Source organism: Camellia sinensis, chromosome 12 (assembly GCF_055761805.1).
Source record: "Camellia sinensis isolate YWXY chromosome 12, ASM5576180v1, whole genome shotgun sequence".
In the NCBI taxonomy this organism is placed as follows: domain Eukaryota; kingdom Viridiplantae; phylum Streptophyta; class Magnoliopsida; order Ericales; family Theaceae; genus Camellia; species Camellia sinensis.
In genome coordinates this window covers 133,976,659-133,992,922 of record NC_138972.1, presented here as the reverse complement: position 1 = coordinate 133,992,922, position 16,264 = coordinate 133,976,659, and the positions used below count along the sequence as shown (strand labels likewise).

Sequence of the window (16,264 nt, the reverse complement as noted above, 5' to 3'; positions counted from 1 at the left end):
CTTCTCAAATTTTACAAGTGAACCCACCATTTGAACAACACAACTTATTGAAGGAATGGTGGAACCAAACAAGAACTTTAGCTGGATCTAGACTGGATATATAATACTGGCCCACTTTTAGATTTTTCTTGCCTTTATTGTATAGTTTAATTATCTAATTTTGATGTCGTTCTTTTTGACAAAAATATATAAAAACAAGCTAAGTAGTGGTACACACAATATTTTCTAAGCCTAATACAATTAATTAGATGATAATTATCCTCTATTTTTAAGGCTAAGTAGTGGGGGGGGATAAATGTTTTTGAAAATACAAATTGCCCAAATTATTTTAAAATTTCACTTAAAAAAAATTCAAATTCAAAATTCAGGAACTATTTTTAAACTTTACAAAACCAAATAGAGTTGCAATTATGGTAATAAAAAAAAAATTGAGAAAATTATAAAAAAAATTCCAAGAGTTTAACCCTAATAACAAATCAAAACCTCAAATTTTAATTTTATCAATTTAAATTATATATTTTTGAAATAGTTTCAATCCTAGCCATCAGTCAAACAAATTATGAATTTTTATTTTATCAATATAAATTTTAATTTTATTTTATCAATTACAGTGTTAAAATTTGATTTTTTTTAAACCAAAATAAATTAAAATCTAAAATTTGTCATGTACCCATACCTAACAATAATAATAAGTAGATGGTTGTCACATCGTCTCTTTATTTTTTTATACATACTGAGGGCTCGTTTGAAAAGTTGACTATTTTAATTTGACTAAATTTTTGCATTGATGCTGATGAAATTGGTATTTTGTGAATTTTGTATTCGATTTGAGCTCACCTGATGTATGATTATTTTTTTTTTTTTTTTTTGGTTAGTCAATGTAACAGAGTTTGATGGATGGTTAGGATTGAAATGAATTTAAAAGTATAGGGCTTAAATTGACAAAATTAAAATTCTAAGGTTTGAATTATTATCAGGTCAAACGCTGATTATTTTATTTTATTTATTTAATTTTTGTAGTTTTCCCAAAAATATCTTATTTGAAGAGACTTCATCTAAAAAGCCACGTGTGTATACAGTGTGATGTTTTGAAAAGTTGGTAAAAAGTTGACTTCTTGACTTTTTAATTTTTTGGTTTTTTTTTGACTTTTTTGGCAAAAAAACTGATTTCTTTGACTAAAAAAAGCTAAAAAGTCAAAAAAATTTAACTTTTTTTAGCTTCTTCCCAAAATGCCCTAGTATCATATATAATATATATTCAAAATATTCCAAGAATTGACACATTATAAAATGTTAGGTTGGTGACATGACTTTCTGGTATGGTTCACTCTCCAAAACCGCCCACCAACCAACTGTACATTTTTGCAGTTAACAACACCTTTCAACCCCAATGTTAGAATTGTGGTTAAGACAATTTCAGTACTGAATAGGTATATGCATTTGTAAAGAGAAGATATCCTATAACTTGATCTGTATAGCCATCAAAGTAGCAACTTTTTTTGAGGGGCAAAACAATAATGTCTTCTTTTTCAAGCAAATGCTTGTGTTTGCATTTGTTGATTTTACTGGCTTTCACTGGAACTGCACTCTCCGGCTGGATTGTGAAGACTTTACCAGGCTTTTCCGGCGATTTACCCTTCAGTCTAGAAACAGGGCAAGTGTGTTTCTTATCTGTTTGAATTCAATATCGAGTAGAAATTATCACATTGGTCCAAAATGCTACGTGTTTGTCTGCGTGACCAATAAACACAACTCCTGTTATTAGACATGAACATAGTCAACATAGTTCCTGAAAAACTGCATAATTACTCTCATTCGTCACGGCATATAATTTCCATATAAAAACTTTGGCAAACTTTACTTTTTTTGTGATTTTCTCCTTATCATTTGAAAATGATCACATAACTCTTATGTCGTTTGTGGACTAAAGTGTATCGTCAAACATTTTATTTAAATTAGTAGCAAGTGTAAAACGGTAACAATAAGAGTGCTATGTGCTTATTTCCAAATGCTAGGGTAAATTGCATACAAGGGGTTAAATTCAATTTCACTTTCGATAAAATGACAAAAATATTTGTAATTTGCACAATGAGATTACTTATATATAAGGATATTTTAGTCTTTTCACTTAAACTTTCAATGAGACTAATACTTTAGTTCACTAATGGGTTAATGGGGGTTTTGTTTTGTAAAAATTAGATATGTAAGTGTTGATGAAATCGAGTTTTTCTACTACTTTGTTGAATCGTCATAGGGTCACTCGGGTGTCGACCCGCTCATACTGTATCTGAATGGAGGACCCGGTTGTTCCGGTTTGAATGGCCTTTTCTACCAATCTGGTATCTCCCTCTCTCCTTATGTTCTGTTTTGTTTTGTTTTGTTTTTGTTTTTGTTTTTTTTTTTTTTTCAATAGGCGAGAAATTTGCACTCTTAGGGTGCATGTATAGGTGTTGAACAAGCACAATTTTCCCAAAAAAGTACATAGAACAGATTGTTAGAAGCATTGCATTTATCGTGGGGGTGTGAGTCCATCTAAGATGAAAGTAATGATGCCAGGAGTGGGTGGCGTTGTGGTTAAGGTTTGGGATTTAAGCCCCAGGTCACAGGTTCAATTCTCTTTCCCCTGGATCAATCTCCTAGGCGAAGCACAGTTGGTTAGGAAGTTGGACCTCAAGTTGTCTAATCAGAATTTGGTGTGAGTTCAATACTCTCCCGCTGTGCGAGTCTTGACTTAAGCGGAGCTTGTCTTGGCAGGTCGGGACAAGTTCCCAGGTTATAGTTTCCTTGCTCAGAACGGCTAATAGGACACCCTGATAATTTCTGCAAGGGGCGTTGTTTTGGACCTACGGGAGGGTAGGGAGGATTTTTCAATAACCAAAAAAAAAAAAATGATGCCAACATTACATTACGTGGTGTGAGATGATTAATTCCTATTTTTACTATTTGTCGGTTCTGAACCCTCACCTCACCGCACCATGTACCAAAATAATTATTTAATTGTTGGCGCATCTTGTGGTGGGAAAAGGGGGGTGAATAGAAAAAATTGAAGACAAGTGATCCCATGTTACTTTTTAAAATAAGGTTTTCTTTTCTATTTAATTGTTTTGCATGAATGTACTTTGTGGTCATAATATTACATTAAGAGTGTATTTGTTTTGAGGGATTATTTTATAACATTGGACTACTACTCCATCCGGATTAATAGTCTATTATTTGGTTCAATTTTTTTGCTTCGGATTAATAGTCCCTTCGGATTATTAGTCCCTCATATGAGAGATTATTGTATCCTAAGAGGATGAGTGAGATTATTTCTATGGGATTGGTATCTTATGGGACTAATGTGTGAAATATTCATTTTACCATCATGCTATTACTTAATAAACAATTGAAAAAGGGTAAAATAGTCTTTTGAACATTTATAAATTATTTTTTTAGTGTTGTTAATTTAAAATTATATATTAAATAAAAAATATAAATTATAAATTTAATTTAATTAAAAATAATAAATTAAAAATTATGGCCTTATAATTTTTTTTAGTGTTGTTAAAAAATTAAATTTATATATTAAATAAAATTATTTTTTTAGTGTTGTTAAAAAATTAAATTTATATATTAAATAAAATTATTCTTTTAGTGTTGTTAATTTAAAATTATATATTAAATAAAAAATATAAATTATAAATTTAATTTAATTGAAAATAATAAATTAAAAATTATGGCCTCATAAATTAAATTTTTTTAGTGTTGTTAAATTATAGATTACAAATTTAAAATTATATATTAAATAAAAATTATAAATTATAAGGGTAAAATAGTCTTTTGAATATTTATCCTTACCTAGTCCGTCTAACTAAACATTGGATTCACTAAAAATAGTCTAATCCAGACATTTAATCCCATGATTAAACAAATATAGGATATAAATCCAGTCCAACTAAATTGGCCGGGAACAATGTATTTCAGGACTAACAGTCCGATGGATTATAATCCCTCCTTATCCAGTCTGTCCAACAAACACACCCTAAGAGAATCTTTTGGTGGATACCCATTTCATTTCACCTTCTTTCTTTTTTTTTATAATTTTTTTATTTTTATTTTCATGCATAGTTGAACTTATATTTGGGATTCTTGCAAAAAAAGAAAAAGAAAAAGAAAAAAAAAGAGCATGATATATGCATGTTTATTTTGTAGGTCCATTAGAATTCAATCTAAGTTACCCTGGCCATGGCATACCAGAACTGATACACTGCCTACACTCATGGACTAAGGTACACATTTGAAATACTGGTTTTGTTTCCAGTTTTTGAACTATGTTTTGGTCCACTAATCATGACATATATGTACATATATATTATTTTTCAGACTGCAAACATAATATTCATAGATGCACCCGTTGGCGCCAGTTTCACCTATGCAACAAATGCCGCTGCTTATGCTAGTTCAGACTCAGCAGAAACAGCTCATCTTCTAACTTTTATGAGAAAGGTGAGTAAGACTTTGAGGATCAAATACAAGTCCATTACTGTAAAAATCAACAAAATCTGTGTAGTTCTATCAGTAATAACTCTAATGAATATGATTAGTAATACATATTCAGGGGTGGAACCGGAATTTTATTGTAGAAATACAATGTTTGTGTATATATATAGTATTTAAATAAGAATGGGTTTTCTTGTTTTCTAAAGGGGAACTTACTGATAAGTCCCATGTACAAAGTTCAAGACCCAGCTAATCCTCAAACAAAACACTTGCACCAATTAGTCCTATACATTTTTAATTGTTCCCAAAAAATCTTATTTTTTTTTAAAAAAAAAATTTACAGACACTGTAACATCTTATTACCGTCGGACTTCTGTCAAACAGTCGCCGGAGACTCGTCGGAATGTTCAACATCACCGGGAAGTCGCCGGAGTTTCGCCGGAAGTTCACCGGAGTGTTAAGAACGTTAATAGAAGTCGCCGGAATGTTCAGAACGTTCACTGGACGTTAAGAACATCACTGGAGACTCACCGGAATGCCTAGAATATTGCCAGGAAAAAAAAGAATAAATGGAGAAATTAGAGCGAAAAAATATAGTAAAATGTGCTAAATATTGATAAACTACAAGGAAAAAAAATAAAACCACAAAAAATAGCAACAATGGGAAAAACATATGCTATTTTTTAATTTTTGTAAAGTTTAAGAAAATAATCTCCAATATTAATCAAACTGAAAAATAATTTTTGAAATTATAAAATGTTATAGTTTCAAAGCAAAAATTTATTAAGCATTTATCCTTATTAATCAAACTGAAAAACATGTTATGAAACTGTAAAATTTTACAGTTCTAAAGAATGTTATGAAACTGTAAAATTTTACAGTTTTATACCATGATTCATTCCAGCACCAAAAAAATTTGAGACTGCAAAATTTTACAGTTTTAAACCATGATTCATTCCAGCACCAAAAAAAATTTGAAACTGCAAAATTTTATAGTTTTCACTGCCTGTAACTAAAACTCAAAAACTACTTGTTCAGAATTTAAAAATTTTCTCCATTAGAACAGAAAAAGAGAAGTGTATAGTAGAGAAAATATAAAAAATAAGAGATCGAAGGAGAGAGGGAATATAAAGATATGATTGTCCTTCGGCAACTATTTTTTGTTTAGATCTAGTCGGATTTGATGTAGATCTACTCAGATCTGATATACTACTCCAAATTTAAGTAGATCTACTCATCTTCTTCATCTTCTTCGACGAAAACATATCTTCTTTACCGTCGGTGAGGTAAGGAGTCGGCGGTCGGTGGTTGCCGGTGAATCCCAATCGATGGTAGTCGTTGGTCGCCGATGACTATATATCAGAAAGAGAAAGAGAAAGAGAAAGAGAAGAAGCAAGATATGGTTACCCATCAACGATCGCTGGAAATCACAAAGAGAAAAAGAAGAAAGGTAGAGAAGAAGAAAGTCAGAGAAGAAGAATAACGTTATTGGATTTTTGGATACAAACAAAAAGTTTTGGGACTAAATAGATTACACGTTTTTCAAATGAGACTTCTTGGTAATTTTCCCTTTTCTAAATAGGAATCCATGAATTTCAATAGAAGAAATTGACACTGATTAAATTGTAGCCATAAAAAAATGCCCAAAAAATTTCCTATTTATTGTTTTTCCACATGCGTTCATCAAAGACTTCTTTCTAGTAAACAAGGATTTTCAGCGAAGCAGAGTCTATGCTTGGTTCCGTCCAGGTACATATATTTCAATGCATGACATTGAATTGTTTGTTGGAAATCAAGTTGAAGATTGGATGCACCAAAAATTCAAGAAATTTCGTGCTAATTAAAAATTATTAATTTGTTTTTGTGGAAGTAACTTAATTGACACGAAACTTAGACTAGGATGAAACGGGTAATCATTTTATGGATGGTGAACTATTTGGTGATTGAATTTAATTGTCAAATGGAGATATTTTTCTAAACCCTCCTGGGGATGGTGCTTTTGGACCCTTCTGGACAATCATGTCTGTTTCGTGAGATGAGATTTTCACGGGCATGACTTGCTAATCACATTATAAAGAAACATGAAAAACATGTGGTTTGTCAATATGTATATTACTTGTGTTATTACTTAGGTCAAGTTTGGCAAGTTGTCAAAAAGTCAAAAAATCAAAAAGTTACTCAAAAAGTTAAAAGTTATCATTATTCACCAAAAGTCAAAAATTACAGCTGCACAACTCTCAATCCTAATTTTTCCCTACACACTAATTTATACAATTTTTTAATACACATTTTTCGATAAAAAGGTAAAAAGTTAACCCAAACATGTGATTTGTCAATATGTATATTAATTTGTCCTTATGTTGTTAAATGGTTGGATCCCCTTTTGGTTGGGTTCGTTTATGGATGTGTGTCTTTGTAAAATAAATTACGTCCCTGTTAGGTACTGTGTGATGGCAACCACATCCATGTTGGTAAAATGGTTGATGTAGTGGTATGTTGATTGGGCGAATGGCATTTAGATATATACTGGAATAAAATAACACACCGTGATGTAATGCTATCGTTATTAACACCGCATCGACCGAAAATTAAACAACGCAACCTGCAACCACATTCATGTTGGTAAAATGTTCGATGTAGTGGTACGTCAATTAGGCGAATGACATTTAGATATATGTTGGAATTTGTGTTTTCATCACGTAATAGTGCACGATTGATTGCAAGAGGTGAGTAGCGTGATAGCCTGTAATGGTCTTTTTAGTTTTTTGTTTGTAAAATTTTGTATGCGTGATGGTGGTTTTTTTGTGAAGTGTTGTTGTGGTACAGTTCGATTAAAGAACGAGTGACGATTGAAACCCGAGACAATATGATCAAGCCCGAATGACTTTGCAAATCTTCGTCACAATCAACCTTGAACTTGTTAAGGAATGGCATTACTAACACCACATCGATCGAAAATTAAACAACATAACTCGTGACAACAGTCAAACAACACCCCCATAATGGCATCGTAACATTAACACATTAAACTCCATACTTCCCAACACACCGACCAACAATGAAACCACAACCTAACAGATTGAACCAATCACAAACAAAATATAAAACTAACTTGTAAATTGCTGCACAATTCGTCAGCAACATAGGCACCGAAGCAACATCGAAAAAAAAAAAAAATCACCTACACCGCTACTACAAAAACAAATAAAGATCACACTTTTTTGGTGTGATATATGTTATTTAATCACTTTTTAAGTTTTATTAAAGTGTGATCTTTAGGAGTGATTAAAAAGAGTCATTTTTAGTCACACCTTTTAAGTGTGATTAATAACATTTAAATCATACCTTTTAAGTATGAATAAAAATATTTAGATCACACATTTTAAGTGTGATTAATAACATTTAGATCACACATTTTAAGTGTGATTAAAAATATTTCGATCACACCTTCTAAGTGTGATTAATAACATTTATATCACACCATTAATAATATTTAGATCACACCTTTTAAGTGTGATTAATAACATTTAGATCATACCTTTTAAGTGTGATGTTAACATTTAGATCACATCTTTGAAATGTGATTAATAATTAATAAAACCTATGATAATATTATTTTTGTACACGCATTTGAAGAATGTAATACACACTATATACTATATTTTGAATCACAACCATATATTGAATGGAATAACGTCATATATTTCATAAATGAAAGTTAAATGTTCAAAAGTACATACAAAAGAATTAATAAAAAAATTTTAACTGTGATTACATATATTAAAAAATGAAAAAACTTGAAAAAGCTAATTTCTTGAATTCTTTGACCATATTTTGCATCGCTCTAAGAAATTTCTGACCTGAAAAACAAAAACAAAAATTAATTTAGAAACCGCTAGAAGTATATGAATAAACTTACTATTTTTGTAGAGACTGTTCTTGTCTTACAAAAGACAAAATCGGACATTTTCTCATTACACTAACTCTTCATCTCCTGCATCAATAGAAAATGAATAACTTTGATTGTTACTAGTATAAAATGTTTGGATTACCATAATAAAGATGACAGTATTTATATACACATCTAGCACTCATTTCCAATTTATTTAGCTTCACTCCAGACCACCATTGGAGCACACCCTCAAGTGAATCTGGAGTTGCTCACTAAAAACCCCACCAATTTAGTAGCTCAGACTTAGAGCACAATAACAAAACATGGTTGCTAGATTCAACTTCACTTTTACAAAAAGGGCAGACATTAACATTACTACCTAGAGCACAATTTTTTTGCAAATAGTCAGCTGTTATCACCCTCCCTTACTATTAAACCATAATAGATTAAGATAAATCAATCACTACAAGAAACAACCTTTGAAATGAATGTCACAAAGCCATTACTTACACATCAATGGCACATCTAAAAAAGCAAACTAGTGACAGAAAATAAACCAAAGAGAGTATTTTATAAACAAGTTAAAAGTTCCAAGTACCCAAAAATAAACAAATGGCTAAACATAACAAACAACAATAGAAATGGCCAGAGAATCAGATTTAGCACTAAAATTGATAGTTTAACCAATACATCTACTACAACAACAAGCTAATTCTCACTCAATACACTTCATATTACCCAGAAATACATACTGAGAAATAAATAAATATATATACTCAATTTTTGATGAAAAAAGAAACTTGAATTCTTGAGGGGTGAAGTGTCCGTTGACTAAAATAGAAACCAAATACGCCCAAGAATTTAGAAATTCAAGTGATCAAAGGAAAGAAAGAACCAAGCTATTACTGAAGGATTCCATCTATAAAACAAGGCTAAATGGTTATGCAAAGAGCACTAGTTGATCTAGATGAGTACTCTGACACCAACTTAAGAAACATGGAAGACTTGTCATCTAATAACCTTGCTGGACTATCAAACTCTGTCACTTGACCTGGAAAACGAAGTTTCATGAGCTTTCTGTTGGTGTGTACAACAGAAACACAACATAGACTAAAATTTCACTGGGAATTAAATGATAAAAAACTGAGAAATTGTTCTAAAACAAATTCCAAAATATTAGACTCAAGTTTTGATGTTCTATAAGAAAGATTACCAGCTAAAACTTGGCATCAATGGATTCCAAATCTAATAAATTCTGGGTATTTCAAATGCATAAATTCATAGAAGTGAAAAGCGAAAAGAAAAATGAAAACAGAACTGTAATGGAATGACCTATAAGTGACTTTGATACTTAGATACTTCAGAGAGAGATGAAAATAAAAATAAAGATCGACTGTACAAACAACCTTGGAGTTGTAGAAACATTATGTTAATAAATTTGATGGGACAAGTCACAAGAGGATCAAGAAGCAACAGCCTTCATTCAACTTCCAGCAATTACCGTGAGCCAAAGAGAGAGAATCATTTTTAGATAATACTTGCCATACCATCATAGTAAAGTTGAGAAATGAGAAGCAAAACTCTCTAATATTTTTACAGTGTAAAATATCAAACCTAAGACGACTTCGAAGACCAACAACTCTCTCAAACCCATATTTACATTCTAAAAGTTAACTCTTAGTCAAGATACATATTCACCTGCATATCCTGAGGATCAAGATTAGATATATACTCTTGTATACCATAATCTCCTTGAGTTTCCATCATTTCAAGAACATCAAAAAAATTTGATGAATCTTGGAAAATTTTATTCAAAGCAAACACATTGTGGTTACTCGGGATTACTAGTCAAAAAGAAGATGCAGAGTCAGGGAATTATTCATCGTAAGATATCTACAAAGTTGTGGGTGTTGACATTGTTCCTACAGATCTACAAGGGCGGCTTCCTCTTCTAGAGCCTTTTACTAATAGTGCTTTGAGATGCCATGAAAATCTGACGTGAATTGTGGTGTTTCCCTGATTCATAATTTGGACTGCAATTTCGATTGTCAAGCATACTTCTATTCCTTCTATGAGAATTCAACTTCTTTTAACATATGTTCAATGCTGATTCTAAATGCTCTTTCACAAATTTAAATTTACCAACTCCAATTGAAAGAAATCCTTTGTTACTTAAATCACTAATTTTGACAACTTCATCAAGAGGTAGGTAGAGATGGCATAGACCCATCTTTGTAATTGCACCTTACCTTCGCAATTCAGGCCAAAATGTTCTTCTCAAATTTTTTCCCACTCAGACTTTATTTTTCAACCCAAAGCCTAGGCAACTCTCAAATGAACTCCATCTCTGCCACAAGCAGGATCAGGTGGAAGCTCACTTTAAACAGTCTCTCTCTCACACAATACACACATAAGCACATGTGCCGGCACACATACAAATATTAATCCTAGCAATATACCAACTTTTATGTCTTGCTTTAAGTTTTCCATCTTGGTTCATATTGTCTATTCTTTAAACATGCCTATAACAAAGATTAACTGGTCTAGTAGACCTAGAATCTTTATTTTGGTTCCTTTTTCCCTTCATTTTGGCATTATCCTTCCAATACTGTAAGCATCCTTGGCTTTGACATTTATACATTATCTTGCAAAAGCTAAATCGTTATTGACAGAAGTATAGTACAGAATTCATAAAATAAAAAAAATAATTTAATTATGTTCCATTTTTTTACTTGTTTATAAAAATAAGCATTCTAACCCTCCGGTAACACTGTTTAACAACCACTGCAGTACGGGAGGTCCCTACCGATTTTTGAAAACTTCAATGTCAAAGTGTCATAGTCAAGAATGTATTTCTCATGGGAATAAATATCCTCAAATGGAAACTATCATTTGCAACTCATGTTCACTTAACTACTTTCACCAAAAAAGATACGGTAATTTTACTGCATGCATGTGTGAAGAATTTATAAGGGTTAATTACACTAATAGTCCCTATAGTTTGGGACTTGTGTCACTTTAGTTCCTAACTTTTCAATTGTGACACATTTGACCCTGAATTTTGAATCTTGTTCCAAATAAGGACAATTGAAAATATTATTAGATTTTTCAAGGATAAAATCGTCAATTTGATAAAATATAAATTAATTTGACAAAAATAAATGTCAAAAAAATATTTTTAATTTTTTAAAATTATTTTTATCCACCAATGATAAAATTATGTAAAATTAATAAAAATTACATGATTAATTTTTTAAAATTAATTTTACATGATCACCATCCAAACACATAATAAAAATTAATTTGATAAAAATAAATAAATAAATGTCTAAAAGATTTATCAATTTTACATAATTTTATTTTTAGTAGGTAGAAATAATTTTTAAAAATTCAAAAATATTAGTTTGACATTTATTTTTGTCAAATTAGTTTATATTTTGTCAAATTGACAATTTTACCCTTGAAAAATCTAATTATATATTCAATTGTCCTTATTTGGAACAAGATTCAAAATTCAGGGTCAAATGTGTTGCAATTGAAAAGTCAGAGACCAAAGTGACACAAGTCCCAAACTATAGGGACTATTTGTGTAATTTGCCCAATTTATAATTAGTTTCAAGTCTTATATACTAAAAGTAGAGAATCAACCAGATATTTCAAAGTAACGGAGTCATTTTCTGTAGATACTCAAGAAGGTCCAACTAAATCTCTGAGGCTTACCATAAAAAACATTGAATTTAAGAAAATATAAGTGCAACTATTATTGAACAATTTGTTTAGTGAACACAACATAAAGTAACGATTATTATTGAATGCTGATGGAGTGCTGACATGAACCCTTTGTACATATACACCAGTCTATAGTTTTCATTAGCACTAACCTCAATAAGATGAAGTTCTCCACCAGACATAAGTTCCCATAGCCTCCCTGGAGTTCCACTAACAATCTTAGGCCTTGCTTTCAGAAGTCTTTCTTGTTTTTCCGTTAACATCCCACCAACAATTGGAACTACCCTAAAATTGGTACCTTTAGCCACTTCATTAAGATGATCGGTAACCTAGAAAAAAAAAAAAAAAAAAAAAAACTTAAAAACAGAATCAACAATTAGTCTGAAAACCATGAGGAAACTAAGTCTATCAAAATAAGCTTAGCAGCATATTCAGATATTTTCATTTTTAACAAGAAGTTCAGTAGTTTGAAATCAGATCACCCATTTTGAAAATTCAATTGACCCATTTGTTGAGTTTCTCAAACAGCCCCCAATGGTCATACGGCAGTAGTAAAACAATACTGCTAGGTAGTTTTTCTACTGTCTGTTTGATGCCAACAACATAACATCATGTCATCAAGCACCATGAAACTCCGAAGCAACCTTCTTTTGCTGTTCATCAAATTTTACCAGTCAAATTCAGCCAGAATTAAAACAGGTGGCCAAGTTTGAGTTCCCAGAACAGCCTTAAAAGAAATGCAACAGCAACAAACACAAATTGCAAAATTATATTATTTTATAGAACCCATGAGCTTCCAACTTTACAAAAAATGGCGACAAAAACCATAACAGAAAATCAAATCATTTAAGCCCTAAACAAAAGGAAACAACCAACGAATTAATGTGTACCTGAAGTGCACGCTCTCTTGTAGGAGTTATAATAAGAGCCCGTAAGAGACGACTTGGAGCAATTTTTCAGCTGCCTCTCCCTTTTCTGCAAACATATTATCAGCTTTTTCTCGCTCTTTGAGCAGACGTTGAAAAATGGGTAAACCAAAAGCAAGTGTTTTCCCAAATCCTGTCTCTGCAGTCCCAATGACATCCTGTCACACGAATTTAATATGATGATTATCATGCCATATGTTGCCGTTTATCAATTTAACACCTTTAGGTTGTGTTTGGACCATGGATTTGAGTAGGGATTTGGAAAATGAAAAGAAAAGGCAATAGAATTGGAGAAAAAAATTAGCTTACATTTCATTCACATTTCCTTTTCCTTTTCCTTTCCAAATACCTTCCCAAAGCAATGATCCAAACAGAGCATTATAGAAATGAAATCAACCTTTCCTTGATGAGCAGCTGCAGGAATACAAGCTTTCTGTATTGGTGTTGGTTCTTTAAACCCAAGACTATATATTGCTTTCATAAGCAGGGGAAGTAGCCTCAGTTCATTCCAAGCGTAATATTCAGCTTCATCAACTGAATCTCCTTCAATATCATCCTTGGTCACTGACTTCTGTCACAATTTAATTTTGTAAAAAAAAAAAACACTCGTTCAAACTGAATCCAAAATACAAACTATCTAACAAATTTAATCACTTTATGAAGTAGTCTAAACTTAACTTTAAGATTGACCCAGAAATTGATAAGTGGCAGACTCATAACAAGTACATTTGTAGTGAACCAGAACCAAAATATTACCAAATCATTTATATATGAAAAAAGAGATCAAAATTTGTCAACCTTAAATGCATTCCCAACCCAAAGATCAATAAATTACCATTAATATGTAGAGAGACAAAAATACACCAAATTATGATTTATCTAGCACAGAAATGGATAAATACTAAAGCATTGACATGTTCAGAACAAAATCTATAAGAAACCTTAACCTCAATCTAATCAAACAAAATTTTATACTGATCCACAAATTTACTAAAAAATAAATAAGCAGAATTACAATTCTGACTCAAATTATTAAAAATTGAAGAGAATTCAAAACACTAACCAGCAGTTGGTTCTTCATTTTCCTCAGAATTCTTTGCATCCTTGTTCTTCTTTTTCTTCTTCTTCTTTTTCTTCTTTCTCTTCACTTTATTATCCTTCTCTTCACTTACAGCTTCAACCTCACCACCACGCTCATCCTCAACTTCACTTTGCTTCCTTTTTTCTCATTTTTATTTTCTGTAGTCCTTTCTTTCTTGTTTTCTCTCTCAGGTTTAGGAATTTCCAAACCATACTCAGATTCATCAATCTCTTCAAGCGATAGAAAACCTACATTCACAACCAAAGAATATATATATATATATATATATCATCATCTCTTAAAATTTCCAACATCAACCCCTGTTTGGTTGCAGAGAAAATGCAGGAAACTAAAAGAACTCAACTTTTTAGAATTCTGAAGCTTGTGCACAAAAACTAACAGAAACCCATAACGAAAAACAGCATGAAAACCCAAAATTTTCGTTTAATTGAAATTGAAAACAAATCGAACCTCCCTCGAGTTTGCTAGAGCCAACGGAGATAGAGAAAGGGTCGTCGTTAACGGAGAGAGAAGAGTTCCATGGAAGCGAATCGAAGCGGTCGAGCTATTCAAAGCCATGTCTGGGTCGCTTTGCCTTGTTTGGTTTCTTCATTGAAGCCATGACCAGAGCTCAGAGCTTACAAACACGGTCGAACGGCGACCCTTTTAGGGCTGTACGAGTGTTTGCAGTGCGCAGTGTTTTGGATACTCGTGAAAGTTAATAACATTACCAAATTTTTTGTTAAACTAGAGTTCCTTAAGGTTCACTAATTTTACATAATTTTGGAATTGCTCAATCAAAACCTTGATTTTTTAGTGAAAATCCCCAAATCAAAACCCTAGTTTGAATCTACAAACCTGGTTGAAGGGTGGAAGTGTTCTTTGCGTGCGTTCGTCTCTTCCGTCTCCTTTCGGCCATCTTCTCTCTCCGTCGTTACTTCTCTTTCTTTGTTCTTTTCTTCTGGTTCAGAGCTCTGTCTCTGTGTATTTTCTTTGTCCATCTTCTCCTTCCCACTCATTATGCCGGTTGGGGTTTGGGATTTGGGGTCTAAAGAAGAGAGAGAGTGTGAGGGTTTTGAAGAGTTTTTGCAAAAGAAAGAGAGGAGGGTTTGGGATTTGGCGTCTGATGCAGAGAGAGGGTAGGGGTTTGAAGAGTTTTTGCAGACACTTGTGAGAGAGAGAGAGAGAGAGAGAGAGAGAGAGAGGAGATGGTACGATGGAGAGAAAGTGAAAGGGGTTTGGGAATTGTATATTTTATATAAAAATTAAATTAAAATATTTTATACAATCACACTTATTTAGGGAATGTGATTAAAAAATAATAATGTATATATAATCACACTTTAATTAGAAGGTATGATTCAAAAATATATAAATAATCACACTTTAATTAAAATGTGTAATTAAAACATATATACATAATCACACTTATTTAAAAAGTGTGATTAAAAAGTAGTAGTGTATATATAATCACACTTTAATTAGAAGGTGTGATTAAAAAATATATAAATAATCACACTTTAATTAGAATGTGTGATTAAAAATATATAAATAATCACACTTTAATTAGAATGTGTGATTATATATATATATATATATAATCACACTTGTTTAAAAAGTAATAGTGTATATATAATCACACTTAATTGAAAAGTGACATAAAAAATAAATATTATCACACTCAATCAAATTAAGTGTGATTAAAATATCAATCTAATTTTTTTTATCACACTTCCAAAAAAAGTGAGATCTTTTTTTTTTTTTTTTTGTCAAAGTGTGATCTTTAACTACTTTTGTAATAGTGTACCTCTTTCGGCAAACCCCACAATCCAGCATCAATACACCCAAATCAACTCGGTAACATCAACAACCCCCCAAATCACTGCACGCAATTCCTCATTCATGTTGATAATGTTATAGGTTCACATCGTATTGTTGTTGTATGTGAATGGTAATGTAGGTTTGGAGTACATTGGGATTTTGGTGGTGCGGCCATTGTTCTGTTTGTGGGTTTCGTATGTGTAGATGTCATTTGGCAAGTTGGTGTAACTTTATGTTGCCAAACAATGATTGTGTTGTGTAACTTTATAGTTTCTGTTGGCCGCATTTTGTCGTTGTGATGCTTGTATTAACATGTGTAATGTACATGTTAAGTGG

At 31.7% G+C, this 16,264-nt stretch overlaps 2 protein-coding genes across 2 annotated transcripts; one reads left to right on the top strand and one right to left on the bottom strand.

The window, feature by feature from the left end:
* The first annotated feature begins 1,378 nt into the window (after nt 1-1,378).
* Nucleotides 1,379-4,663, top strand: LOC114277666 (serine carboxypeptidase-like 16). Its single transcript, XM_028219591.2, has 4 exons — nt 1,379-1,658; nt 2,255-2,339; nt 4,192-4,268; nt 4,363-4,663. The coding sequence occupies exons 1-4, from the start codon at nt 1,518-1,520 to the stop codon at nt 4,654-4,656; spliced, it is 597 nt and encodes a 198-aa protein (XP_028075392.2). The 5' UTR covers nt 1,379-1,517; the 3' UTR covers nt 4,657-4,663.
* Nucleotides 4,664-8,160: 3,497 nt separating this feature from the next.
* LOC114257460 (DEAD-box ATP-dependent RNA helicase 13) lies at nt 8,161-14,993 on the bottom strand. Its single transcript, XM_082897693.1, is given in 7 exon segments — nt 8,161-8,339; nt 8,428-8,473; nt 12,253-12,429; nt 12,991-13,052; nt 13,055-13,184; nt 13,424-13,597; nt 14,090-14,993. Coding segments are annotated over 6 exon segments (597 nt in total). The 5' UTR covers nt 14,129-14,993; the 3' UTR covers nt 8,161-8,339; nt 8,428-8,458.
* Nucleotides 14,994-16,264: the final 1,271 nt, after the last annotated feature.

Excerpts from the sequence above, each read along its gene's own strand:
- LOC114277666 (XM_028219591.2), top strand. The coding sequence starts at position 1,518 with ATGTCTTCTTTTTCAAGCAAATGCTTGTGTTTGCATTTGTTGATTTTA. Across the intron at positions 1,659-2,254 it reads TCAGTCTAGAAACAGGGCAA|GGTCACTCGGGTGTCGACCC; the intron begins GTGTGTTTCTTA and ends GAATCGTCATAG. Across the intron at positions 2,340-4,191 it reads TGGCCTTTTCTACCAATCTG|GTCCATTAGAATTCAATCTA; the intron begins GTATCTCCCTCT and ends TTTATTTTGTAG.